General features: G+C 42.0%; 1 protein-coding gene across 1 annotated transcript; it reads right to left on the bottom strand.

The window, feature by feature from the left end:
* Window positions 1-1,342: 1,342 nt before the first annotated feature.
* Window positions 1,343-12,207, bottom strand: LOC109743294 (uncharacterized). The gene is made up of 19 exons (XM_073510976.1): window positions 9,431-12,207; window positions 8,831-8,907; window positions 8,700-8,757; window positions 8,188-8,251; window positions 8,058-8,131; window positions 7,676-7,957; window positions 7,404-7,468; window positions 6,660-7,042; window positions 6,025-6,149; window positions 5,704-5,896; window positions 5,509-5,597; window positions 4,752-4,921; window positions 4,507-4,661; window positions 3,469-3,527; window positions 3,109-3,204; window positions 2,896-3,008; window positions 2,605-2,725; window positions 2,491-2,518; window positions 1,343-2,417 (listed from the first exon to the last, which is right to left on the bottom strand). The coding sequence occupies exons 1-19, from the start codon at window positions 9,554-9,556 to the stop codon at window positions 1,684-1,686; spliced, it is 3,012 nt and encodes a 1,003-aa protein (XP_073367077.1). The 5' UTR covers window positions 9,557-12,207; the 3' UTR covers window positions 1,343-1,683.
* Between the last annotated feature and the right edge of the window lie 1,002 nt (window positions 12,208-13,209).

Raw genomic sequence — 13,209 nt, 5'->3', positions numbered from 1 at the left:
TTGGTCTATCTCTCAACTTGATGTTCAGAACACTTTTCTTAATGGCGAGTTGCGTGAGGAGGTTTACATGCAGCCACCACCGGGGTACTATGCTCCTGACGGTATGGTCTGTCGACTTCGCCGCTCCCTCTATGGTCTTAAACAGGCCCCTCGCGCCTGGTTTGAGCGCTTTGCCTTTGTGGTGACTGCCGCTGGTTTCTTGCCCAGTGATCATGATCCCGCGTTGTTTGTTCACACATCTCCTCGTGGTCGGACTCTTCTCCTTCTTTATGTTGATGACATGATCATCACTGGTGACGACTCTGACTACATTGCCTTTGTTAAGGCCCGCCTTCACGACCAGTTCCTCATGACTGATCTTGGTCCTCTTCGCTATTTTCTTGGGATTGAGATCTCCTCGACCTCTGATGGCTTCTACATCTCTCAATAGAAATATATTCAGGATCTTCTCGCTCGAGTTGCTCTCAGTGATGACCGCACCGTTGTGACTCCTATGGAGCTCAATGTTCAGCTTCGTGCATCTGATGGTGACCTCTTCCTAATCCCACTCGCTATCGTCACCTCGTTAGTAGCCTTGTCTATCTTGCTGTTATGCGTCCTGACATCTCCTATCATGTTCACATCCTGAGTCAGTTTGTTTCAGCCCCCACCTCTGTCCACTATAGTCACCTCCTCCGTGTTCTACGATATCTTCGTGGCACGATCTCTCAGCGCCTTTTCTTTCCCCGCTCCAGTTCTCTTGAGCTCCAGGCTTACTCTGATGCTACCTGGGCTAGTGATCCCTCTGATCGACGCTCGCTGTCTGCTTATTGTGTCTTTCTTCGTGGCTCTCTTATTGCTTGAAAGACAAAGAAACAGACTGCAGTTTCTCGCTCGAGTACAGAGGCTGAGTTGCGAGCCATGGCTATGCTGACGGCTGAGGTGATCTGGTTACGGTGGTTACTTGAGGATTTTAGTGTGTCTGCTGCTACCTCGACTCCCTTACTGTCAGACAGTACTGGTGCTATCAATATTGCGCGTGACCCGGTGAAGCATGAGCTCACTAAGCACATCGGTGTGGATGCCCACTTCGTGCGTGCTGCTGTGCAGGATCAGACTCTCGCTCTTCACTATGTGCCCTCTGAGTTACAGTTGGCTGACTTCTTCACGAAGGCACAAACTCAGGCGCAGCATGCCTTTTTCCTCTCCAAACTCAGTGTTGTTGATCCACCATGAGTTTGAGGGGGGGTGTTAGATGTGTATAGTCTCTTTCTGGTTTATCCCCATTATATAAGGGGTTTCCTGCATTTTATCACACATGTATATGTATTGGCCTTTGGCCCTCAGTAAAGTTAGTTGCCCATTCCTAACAATCAGCAACCATAAATAAGGTAATAAAGGTGCCATCACTCGTCAGTTTTCACCATACATGGACAGATGCCCCAAAAGAAGTCGGCATGTAAATCAGCCACATAATTCTACTTAAGCAGTTATATAGATAATCCTATACAAAAGGGTCCCTTAAGGCTCTGGAATGGACGACTAGCCTGAGTTTCTGCATCAACTGTCAGGTGCTACAACAGACTTAACCTCTTCGGTTTCATCATCCTAGGAAGAGCGCTGCCGGAGTCTGACTCTGAGGAAGAGCTGCCGGACGCTTGAGGCTTCACGCCTGCTACAATAGGCTTAACCTCTTCCATTTCATCATCCGAGGAAGAGCTGCCGGACTCTGACTCTGAGGAAGTCAAAGGGGTTGCCAGGAATGGGAGCTACTTCTGGCTTCACAACGCTCACTGTTTCAGCTTTCATGTCTATTTCAGTTCTAGCTCGTGCTACTTCAGGAATTTCTTCATCTGTTTCATCATCAGAGGAAGAGCTACTGGACTCGGAGGAAGCCTCTGGAGCGTAGATGTCATCGCTGTCTTCATTGTCCGTCTCCTCGAAATACTTCACGACGTTCCTGTGCCTTCTCCCGCGGCCAAGATCCACCTTGGGAGTGGCAGGCTTGAATACTTTTAAATCCTCAACCTTGGGGGAGGGAGGTACTACGTCCTCGGCACCATGAGGAAAGCTCTCGATGCCACCGAGATAACCGTTGCCATCTTTAGTGCACATCTCATCACTAGAAGGGTCTAGCTTGAGGAGATTCTCAATGGCATCGTCATCATAATGGATTGATACAGCTTTAATCTCCTTTTTGTCCTGAATTATCTTGGCTCCATGTAGTAGAATGGACTTCAGCTCATCTGCACTTGGCGGCTTCTTGGAAGAGTTCATTAAAATATTTTCAATGGCCAGCTTCTGCTTAGACTTCTGCAATATCTTCGCTTCAACAGAACATTTTGTGATAAGCTGGTAAACAACCACCGGTCGGGTCTGGCCAATCCGGTGAGCCCTGGACTGTGCTTGCAAGTCCATAAATGGATTGAAGTCTGGATCTGAACACACAAAGGAAAAATAAGTGCCAAGAGGATTTAAGGCGAATGAAGCAGATAACTAAAAACCACTCACCATATATAATTACTCTATCAGCACCAGGCTGCCATAATAGTGAATAATGTTAGTCCAGTTGCACAAAGTGGAAGAAATAAAAACCGATGAGGCTGTGAGTATTAGAATTCATACCAGGTCAATACCTATACCACCAGCACGAGTTGACATCAAGAAAATAAATGTTCCACTTTCAGCGTTGTTGTATTCTTTTATGCTCTCCTGCCTCTCAAAGAGTGTTGTCTGTCCATCAATGCTGCACGCCAACACAGATATATTAAGTGAAAAGAAGAGAGAGAAAAAAATGTCAGCTATACTCTGAAACGACCGAAGAAATATTGAGCACCACTGTAGGATAGGATAAATGTAATCATATATCCATCAGAAGATTGAATGGCAAATGCAGGCCTGATTAATGAAACATACCGTGCATATGTGTATCCCAGGAAAGAAAGGAAGTCCTCGAGAATATCAAGCATCTTCTTCATCTGGGAGAAAATCAATACACGGTTCCCTCTCTCTTTCAATTTTGGGAGCAACTGCAGATTAAGAATTGACGATTATTACATCCAAGAACGAAACATATGGAACAAATAAGCGAGCAACACCTAGATAGGATGCAGTAGTAGGTCAAGGCACCTTCTGTAAGAGTTGAAGTTTCCCTGATGCAGAAACTAGTGATTGGAGAACATCTTCTCCTGCATGTTGTTTAACATCCAATCCTGTAAACAAATACTGGAGAAGGAGAAACAAATTAGCAGGATAAGCGAGACTTAAAGTTAAAATCTATTAGTTTGCAAGAAAACATACTACAGAATGCAGAATTCAAATGGATGACACACTGCACTAAATATGTTATATCGCCACCTCACACAAATCTTTGTCAAAATGTTCCTTATCATAAAATATCAAGACACATGGAATTCCACAAGTTTATGGCAAGAAAGATTCGAGGGAAGTAGATGTAGCCTTCAACAACTAAATGGATGCAAAATCTACCGGATGATTGCAGCATTTTCGCAGTTCCATTAGTACGTTGTTCAGAGAACGCTTCGTACCTGAAAAGGTGCACACAAGATCTGTCAGCCCCAATGTAAATATTACTTGGCTAGCACAAGTACATAAGCCCAATTATAAGAACATTCTGTGAAGTTAGATAACTTGGTTCCCACCACTGAGAGATTCTCCATGAGAAAATGATAATACGGGTAATACTTCAAGGCAAGCAAGTTCCACAAGTCAAAAATGCTGTCGGTGAGCTTCCAAGATTTTGGTGGGATGCAAGGTTTTTGAGTCGCGACTTGGCGAGTCGCCGTGAGCCCTGCGGCTCAGCGTATAGTCGCGAGTCGCCCTGATTTTTGGAAAACGACTTGGCGATTAGTCGGCGACTATACAGAGACTAATCAGCGACTCAAAAACCATGGTGGGATGACCCCGCTTTTCTAGTAGTGTTGCAGTTAAGTGACTGGTGGTAAAAGCACGTACCACTAGAAGGCCATGCTAAATTGAAGGCCTAAAGAAGTTGCATTGGACAGATATCACTCGCTTTGCAAAAAATGCTCTCCTGTATTTAAACTTCACACGCATAATGCCATAATGTTAGCACAAACCAGCCACCTGGAGGCATTGCAACACCTGCATATTTTATGGGTGGAGGCTGGACTACAAGTCGTCGACAGAGACAAACTTATGGCGGCTTCACTAGCGCTAGGGATCACAGGAAGTGACTGTTGCATGCTAGACATCCAGAACTTACTAGCCAGGTTTTGCTGTTCTGTAGCCTAGTTTTTGCTTTCTTGTAGCCCTGTTTTTGTTGCTATAAGTTCCCTTTTGGTTGTTTGTCGCTGACACTAGTGGCATTGTACTAAACAACTTCTCCGAGTGTTCTCTAATACAAAGTGGCACACGTTTATATGCATGGTCAAGAATAACATTAGCAGAAACCAGCTTTATCAAGAGAATTTGATGCAGATTAAGACAAACTGGAAAAGTATATATAAACTAACGATAAATGCAAGTGAAAACTCTTCAACTGACCATCCTGAATAGCACTGTTCAACTCTGAGTAGTTCTTCTCTAGAATATTAATGTAAAGATCTCTCTGAGAATCTGTGAGCGCACACGGAACTTCTACCCACTTTTTTGTTGGCATAGAATCTTTTAGCACATTAGCTTTCAATCTCCTCAACATCCTAGCAAATCAAACATGAAAGAACTAAGAGCCACATCCAAGCTATCAAATAAACAAAGTAAATAACTTCATCGTTAGACAGAAAAATCACCTAGGCTTTAAAATCTCAGGAATGCGGGCAATTTTTTCATCTATTGTCAGACCCCGCTCAGATTCAATTGGTGAGAACAATGGATCATCCTTTGGGTCAGAGAACTCATTTGGATCAATATAATGAAGCAATGAAAACAACTCCAGGACGTTATTTTGGAATGGTGTTCCCTGTACGGCGAAGAAAAAGAGGAACAAGGTCCAACCACATGATCAGATCATTCCAGAAAAGGGCAATTAAAATGCATTTCGATGAGAAGTACTATATGCTATATATGCCTCAAATAACATTTTATTTGGTCTGTGGAATCATAGGACTGGGGAATAACTTTATAAAGCTTACTATTTAAGATAACTATTCCAAAATGCGTACGGGCAGTGTGGAGTTGAAATATTTGCTCCTAAACAACTACAGTAGGCAAATGATTCATTCCCCCAAAAGTCTATAGACCTCTTTCTGATGAATTTTTTTGACAGTGCTCTTTCTAAAAACAAGGAAATCAATGATACCAAGCTGGTATGGACACATCCAAATCGATGATATCACAAAATAAGAGTGAGCCCTTATGGTACACAATATATATCACAGCTAAAGTACAAACTTCCAAGGATCTGAGGTAAACAGGGTTTTCAGTAGTATACTCTGTAATAGTTTGCATTACACGGATGGAATTCCCAGAATTAGACCAGATGGGACAAATCATTAACTTCTCAAATTAGGCAAAAGTACACCTAGGGCTAGGGTATGGAAGACTTACTGTAAGTAGCAACCAGAAATCTGAGCTAAATTTCTTTAGGCAGGATGCAAGATTACAATCAAGCGTCTTCAATCTGTGAGCCTCATCAACTGAAACGAAAGGGAGGTGATGTACGACAGCAGAAATGTTAACTTTCAGGCTAATAACAGAGACAAATTAAGACTAGATAACCTTGATGCAGCTAAAAAAACTTACTGACAATCGTTGACCACTTAATCTTTTTTAGAACTGCTTTATCAATTTGGACAATCTCATAACTTGTCACTAGAGCATCAAACAGAGTCTTCCCTTTGGAAGAGTACAGTTCATGAGCTTGAATACACTTTCTGGAGTCCTTATCTCCTTGGTAAACAACAATACTAAGATCATGTGCCCAGCGATCAAATTCCTAATACAGAGAACATGCATCCAGAAATTACATTTGATACAGTATGAAGAGTTAAGGACAATGTTTTGAGCTCCTTCACTACAAACGTTCAGGATACTATGGCAGAAGATCATGAATGTTATACAAACCTTTTCCCATTGCAGTAGGATGCTCTTGGGAACAATGACCAATGCAGGAGATGTGGTCAGACTTCCCTTGATTATGCGGTTGAGAAAGCAAACAACTTGGACAGTTTTGCCAAGACCCATTTCATCTAAAAATAGAAAAAGAAAAGGAAAAATTTCCATTATTGTCTTTACAATATAAATGAGAAAAGAACAATCAAGAATTACGCCAAGAAACTTCTTCCAAGACATATGCATGCAGTAATTCACAAGTAACACCCTACATCAATGTCTTTGGTAAGAAAAGTAAAAGTATCTCTTCAGACCGGGTTATTTCAGAAGGAACCAAAGTTAATACTTCCTCCGTCCGGAATTAGTTGATGCTTAAACTGATGAATCGGATACATCTGTTTGAGTGTCAACTAATTCCGGATGGAGAGAGTGCCAGATTGCATCGCGATAAATTTGTACATAATAATCATTGTACATAAAAACTCCCTATGTATTAAAATGCATTAAGATGCAAAACTTTTGTTATCTCAAAAAAATATGTAAGAAGCCCTTGCAACAATATTTGAATAATACTTGGGTCATATATACTGAAATAATAGTATAACATACAAGTGCGTCGATTTTGACTTTACAGTTCATGAACATACCAGCAAGAATAACGCTCCTCCTAGATTTGAAATTGTCAAGAATCCATTGTAACCCTTGAACCTGGTAATTGTATAGTGCATTTTCTGGGACCATCACATCAATGTTCATCGGGCTTCGTACAGTATTTTTATGCCTTTGGACAAGCATAGAAACAGCTGATGGCACGCCTTCCGTGAAATACGGCTCCCATGTAGCATCACAATAGTCAAGTCCTTTCCATTTCACGAGGAACTCGTATCCCTCAAAATCTGCATTATTATCAAAACTAGCCAGGACGTCACATAAACCATCATAACCAAACTTCCGGCGGCATGCAATGGCACGATCTACTTCAAACCATTCAGGTTTCCTTTGATCCTCCAAGTATGCCTCTTTAGGTAAGCTGTTGCAATAAGTTTGTATATCCATAAGAAAGAATATAAGAGAGTATTCAAAAGAAGTGGTACCAACACAGGGCAATTTTTTTTTAAAATGGCAAGTGTGAGTTCATTACAGTTCATTATTCATTCAGGTCTTATAGAGTAACCAGAAGGAGAAAACAAATCAGTAGATAGCAGACTTAAACTGCATGTAAAAGGAATACTTGTTTGACTGTTCAAAGATTACATAGATACATAGTTCATAACACACATCAATGAAGAAAACTTTGCCTACATGGACCAACTAGATAATTGGCATCAAAAGGACAGCTTCAGATCTGACGAAAGAATAATAGCAGCAATTATAGAAGGCAAGGGGCTTACGTATTCTTGCTTATGTAGGCTCGTGCTCGTTGAGGCTCAAAAACACGAAGCCAATCAAGTGGAACCTAGAGCATGTAAAATCCAAATGTTCAGTAAAATAATTACAAATTTCACATTGATTGTACTGACATCACATAGACGAAAACCATTCTAACAAAGGAAATATATGTAGCTAACGAGACATGGCGATACATGAGTATGTGGCAATAGGGGCCGACAGCAATGCCAAGGCAGCTACAATAAACAAGAATGTGGCAAGGAGAAAAACAAACCCAGCAGTCGTGATGATGAGAAAGTGAATGCCATTTCACGAGCATTTGATACTGGAAATCTGACTCCTGAAGAATTACCCGTCTGCAACCAACAAGTGTTTGGACCTTTTTTAAGGCATATACTTCCGTCCCCTTAGCCAAGGATGCTTGGTCGATTTTGCAGAGAGGACATTCCAAAGTGCCTCTACTATCTTGCATCAGAGGACTAAGACAGAAGGTGTGGAAGCTACGAGAACAGCTTGTGTTCTGGCACTGGATCAGAAGACAGCTGCCGGCTCCACTCTGTGCACAAAAAAATCACATAAGATTGACGGATACAAGGCGATGAAAAAAACCCAGCTCGAGCAAACCTTACAAAATTCCTCACAGAAATAACATATACCTTACATATTGAGCAAGTAGGTCCACTAGAAGCGCTTTTGCAAAGTTTTACAGTGCTGCGCAATAGCTCATCATCTGGTAGAAAACAGAAAGTTCATGTTATATTATCCTCACAACAAGAACACAGGTACCCGACAGGTCATTAAAAGGCAGAAAAAATGCATGAACGTGAGTCTGCACTGTCACAGCAGCAAGCTACAGCAAGCATAATTAAGTTGGTATAGCTGCAACATCCACTGTTTATTTGTCACTTGAGAACATTAATTCATGAATGGTACATGCATATACAGACACATATAGTAATAGTTATACAAGAGTTTTAGAAATTTCTGTGATGAGTTGGCTGTCAAGTACCAACTGTGCATCTACTGGTGGCATAGTGTAGGTCCTATATGACTCTACTGTTGTCAATATGTCGGATTTTTTATCTTCTGTCAGTTTGTAAGTGTTTGGCTTTGTGCATCTTAGTTATGCAGAGGCTGGGTGTTGCTCATCATGCTTTGTATCCGCTTGATACTACATTTTGAGTTAATAAAAATGCCCTTTATCAAAAAAATACTAATTGTGCATAATATTGGCACCGTAAACCCACCACAAGGGCGATAAACTGACGGTTTTCAACAAATCGATAACTTATTTATACCTGATCCTGAAGATTTAGACGTTGACAAGATGCACAGAGAAGCTTCAGTGCAATTCTCCTAAAAATGAACAGGAAAGATTTATTACTTCATGAAGAGCAGGAGTTAACGGACTATTTTTTTGTGAATTTACATCTGAAACATGATCAGCCTTCTGTTTCTCCTGTAGGCGCTTTGACATTCTTCTGCATGGAATTGCCTTCCTATGATCTGTGGTGATTTCAAAAGTAAAATTTAATGTTGGAGAAAATTTTGTATGGCACATGATCATCTAATTGGCACAGAATAAATACAAATTACTGAATCTTAAAAGATGTGGTAGTGCTTAATCCACTATATGGGTGTGTTCATAAGAACTTAAGTCTAATCAAGAGGGGGCATCTGATCAAATGGTATGGGAAGCTTAAGTGAAGGTTACAAGTTTGAGCGAATTCAAAACCAAATCATGAAATTTATTGTGCAATGAAACAAAGACAATAAGCAAGCATGGTCCTCCATCGTATCATCTTATAAGGATCCTTGGTTATCCGACTTAGTCTTTTCAAAAGAAGAGAAATGCTTCCAAAAGGCTGCTCAATTTACTCCAGAAAAATGCATATGGAGAGTCTATGAAGCAAAACACACAGAAAAGGGAGAATCATGGTAACAAAATGTAAACAAAAATATTGATCACTGTTGTTAGGCCTTTGATGAAGGGTGTAGTTTAGATATTGGAGTGACAAGAGGGTGTTACTTGTAAGAGTGTGCTGCTGTAAAATATCTGTACAGAGAGAGGAAAGAAGGAACTTCCAGAGAAATCTTCAGTCCATGCTTCTTGCGAGTTACTGTAGCTAGGGCGATTGTCCAGCGATTCCAACATGGCATCAGAGCAGGTTGGCTTCCGGGCCTAATTAGCGGCGGTGGAGAGCTGAATCGGGGCGGCGGAGTCTCTTTCCTCTTTCTCCTGGGCGGCGTCTAGCGGGGAGCTGCGTGGGCGGCTGCGCACGAGCTGTGCGTGCGCGCCTGACGCAGGCGTGTGACGCGCGGGAGGAGCAAGCGCGGGGGTCTCGTGGCTGGTGGCGGCGGCCGGCGACGTCGGGGCTTGGCGGTGCAAATAGGCGCTGCTGAGGAGGTGCTGCGGGAGCAGCTGGGCGCGGCTGCGCAGAGGTGCAGTGAGGAGTGTGCGTGTGGAACTGCTGCTGGTGGTGGTGGTGTGCATTGCTAATGCTGGGTTGCTGCTGGCTGCTGCTACTACTGGGGGCTGTGTTGGTTGCTGCTAGTGCTTGCACTTGAGTGCTGCTGCTGCTGCTGGTTGAGGGAGAGAGAAGGACTGCTACTGCTGCTGTTGTTTGCAAGCTGCTGGGGCTCTGTGGTGCTGTGGCAGAGGAGAAGGGGAGAAGAGAAGACTGTAGCTGCCTGAAGCTGAGTTTGCTATTGCGGTTCAGGGCTGCTGCTGCTCTGCTGATTGGAGAGAAGGAAGTGGAAGAAGAGGCTGTGCTGAGGCAAGAGAACAAAGTGCTGTAGAAGAGGTACTTGGTGAGGCAGTTGGGCAGTGAGTCGAAGCTGCTGTGGAGACCTAAAGTGAAGAGGAACAATATGTTGTTTGGTGCAAATTGCAAACAGGGGGAGAATCCGAGGTTTGGAATGAACTTAAGAAATAAGAGTTGCTTTGGATACAATCAACCTGGGCAATGGCCGAATTGGTATAGCAGAAGACGTGTTGTTGGTACTAAGAAGTCTTGGCGACGAGATGGGGATTGGCTTTGTCCAAATGCAAACTGTAGAAATGTAAATTTTGCTTTTCGCAGAATCTGTAATCTTTGTGGAGTTACACGACTAGCTGGTGATAGTGGAACCACACAGCTTGTGAGTGTGAGGATGACTGCAGAAGATATGGTGAAGTGGCAGTGGTTTAAGAAGATGAGTTCGAGTGAAAACTCTTCAAAGGATGTTAGCTATGAATGTTCCTAAATATTTGTGGGCTGAAGCTGTGATGACAGCGGCTTATTTGATGAATAGAATGCCATCCCGGGTGCTCAATAACAAGACACCGATGAGTGTCTCACTGGTGAAACTACATATGTTGTGCCACCAAAGGTATTTGGATGTGTATGTTTTGTGAGGGATCATAGACCATCGGTTGGGAAGCTAGATCCTAGAGCAGTGAAATGTATATTCGTGGGATACTCTGGAAAACAGAAAGGTTATAAATCTTGGTGTCCGTCGGAAAAACGAATGTTTGTAAGCATGGATGTAGTGTTCAGGGAACATGACTCATTCTATGGAGAACCTGTATATTTGACTGATGTTTTCCCAGATTTATATATTAATGATGTTCCAAATGTGGACAGCAAGACAGGGGGAGAGGAAGGAATGGAAAGTTATCCTACTACATCGAATGAAATGGTGGTTGGAGTAATACCACATGAAGAAAGTCATGAAGATAGGGATGTGGGTTCTATAGAAGCAGAACAAGATACATTAGATGAAGCAACACGGTGGCCAAAGCCAAATGAAGAACAAGAAGTTCGGGTGTATAGAAGAAGACACCAAACCGAGAGGGATCGGTGGCCAAAGCCAAATGAAGAACAAGAAGTTCGGGTGTATAGAAGAAGACACCAAACCGAGAGGGATCAAGTGCAGGGGGAGGAGAACAATCCATTGGGACAGAATCTTGAAGTTCAAGGTCAGTCAGACGCACATGATTTAAATTCAAGACCTTCTGAAAGTGATGGTACACTCTCCTCTCCACACGATGACTTAGGTATTCCTATAGCATTCAGAAAGCAGCCTCGCACTACTGCCAGAATGTTGCCTTCGAAATTATCCTCCTATGATATCTCTAATTATGTGTCATATATATCTGTTGGCCCCCAGTACAAGTCTTTTTTAGTATCCTTGGAATCTGCTGCACGTATACCATGTAATTGGCAGGAAGCTAAACGAGATCCAAGGTGGAGACAAGCAATGCTTGAGGAAATGGCTGCCCTTGATAAAAACAATACTTGGATACTTACAACTCTTCCTGCAAATAAGAGAGCTGTTGGCTGTAGATGGGTGTTCACTGTTAAGCAGAATTCAGAAGGTAAAGTAGAGAGATATAAAGCCAGATTAGTGGCGAAAGGTTACAGTCAAACCTATGAGATAGATTATGATGAAACTTTCGCACCGGTGGCAAAAATGAATACTGTTAGAACTCTTATTTCCATTGCAGCCAATCATAAGTGGAAACTGTTTCAAATGGACGTTAAGAATGCATTTCTCCATGGGCACTTGCTTGAAGAAGTCTATATGGAGATTCCTCCAGGTTTTAGTAGTCAGGAAACTGAAGGAAAAGTTTGTAGGCTAAAGAAATCCATTTATGGACTTAAGCAATCACCAAGGGCATGGTTTGGGAGATTTAGAAAGGAATTGTGTTTACTGGGGTACCAACAAAGTAATGCTGATCATACACTCTTTTTTAGGTGTTACAATGGCAAGATTGTTATCCTTATTGTCTACGTTGATGACATCGTAATAACAGGTAATGATGATGAAGGAATATCTAAATTGAAGAAAATGTTATCTAGATCATTTGAAGTGAAAGATCTGGGGTTTCTCCACTACTTCCTGGGAATCGAGGTTGTCTACGGTGCTCAAGGTATTTATCTCTCACAGAGGAAATATGTTCTTGATTTGCTTGCTGAAACCGGGATGCTTGACTGTAGACCAGCTAGTACACCAATTGAACCAAATCATCATATTAAAGCTGACTCTGGGGATCCCATAGATAAAGGCCAATATCAGAGATTAGTAGGGCGATTAATTTACCTTTCTCATACAAGGCCAGACATTGCATATGCAGTGAGCATTGTGAGTAGATATATGCATGATCCCCGGTCCCATCACTTGAATGCTGTACACAGAATTCTGCGGTACCTTAAAAGCTGTCCTGGGAAAGGAATTCTATTCTCAAATCATGGACATCTCGAACAAACATACATGACAACTTCACTCTAATCATACATCTTCAACATACATGATATCGAATGTCACTTGCAACAGAAATGCAAACATATGAAAAAGATTCAGCCTGTATTTGGGCATGTACAGGTGCAGCTGGTGCACAGGGGCCTGAAAATCTCGGAGCCCCCATTTTTTTCTTGACTAGTGGAAATACTACTTACTATTTTTAACTGGACAATTAATGAGCTATAAAAATACAAACTAATGAAGCTTCGATATTAAAAGATAAAATAATTTGATGAGAAATATCTCATGTTAGATACAGTATCTCCACCTCACGTGTCTCTTTTACCCTACTTAAAACTCCCATATCCAGCGCATCAAGGAATAAATTAATCGCATAAACCTAACTCTTGGTGTTCTCTCTGCCATGGATAGTGTAAAGAAGCCATATTGCTCTAATCTTAGAACCATGATGCTGGAAGGATGGGACATTGCATCCTCATGTGCCACTGCCTCGTGCTAAAAGGACGGCACATTTCAGTTAATAGTTTCAAGATTAACCTTTTGGCAGGTTATAATTTGGTG

Source organism: Aegilops tauschii, chromosome 3, assembly GCF_002575655.3.
Source record: "Aegilops tauschii subsp. strangulata cultivar AL8/78 chromosome 3, Aet v6.0, whole genome shotgun sequence".
Lineage (NCBI taxonomy): Eukaryota > Viridiplantae > Streptophyta > Magnoliopsida > Poales > Poaceae > Aegilops > Aegilops tauschii.
This window is presented reverse-complemented; position numbering and strand designations above follow the sequence as displayed.

Bases quoted from the DNA above. Each gene is read 5' to 3' on its own strand.
- LOC109743294 (XM_073510976.1), bottom strand. From the start codon at position 9,556: ATGTTGGAATCGCTGGACAATCGCCCTAGCTACAGTAACTCGCAAGAA. The intron at 5,897-6,024 runs GTTTGTATAACA...TCTCTGTATTAG, and splicing joins TCCTACTGCAATGGGAAAAG to GAATTTGATCGCTGGGCACA. The intron at 3,528-4,506 runs GTCAGTTGAAGA...GCACCTTTTCAG, and splicing joins GAACAGTGCTATTCAGGATG to GTACGAAGCGTTCTCTGAAC.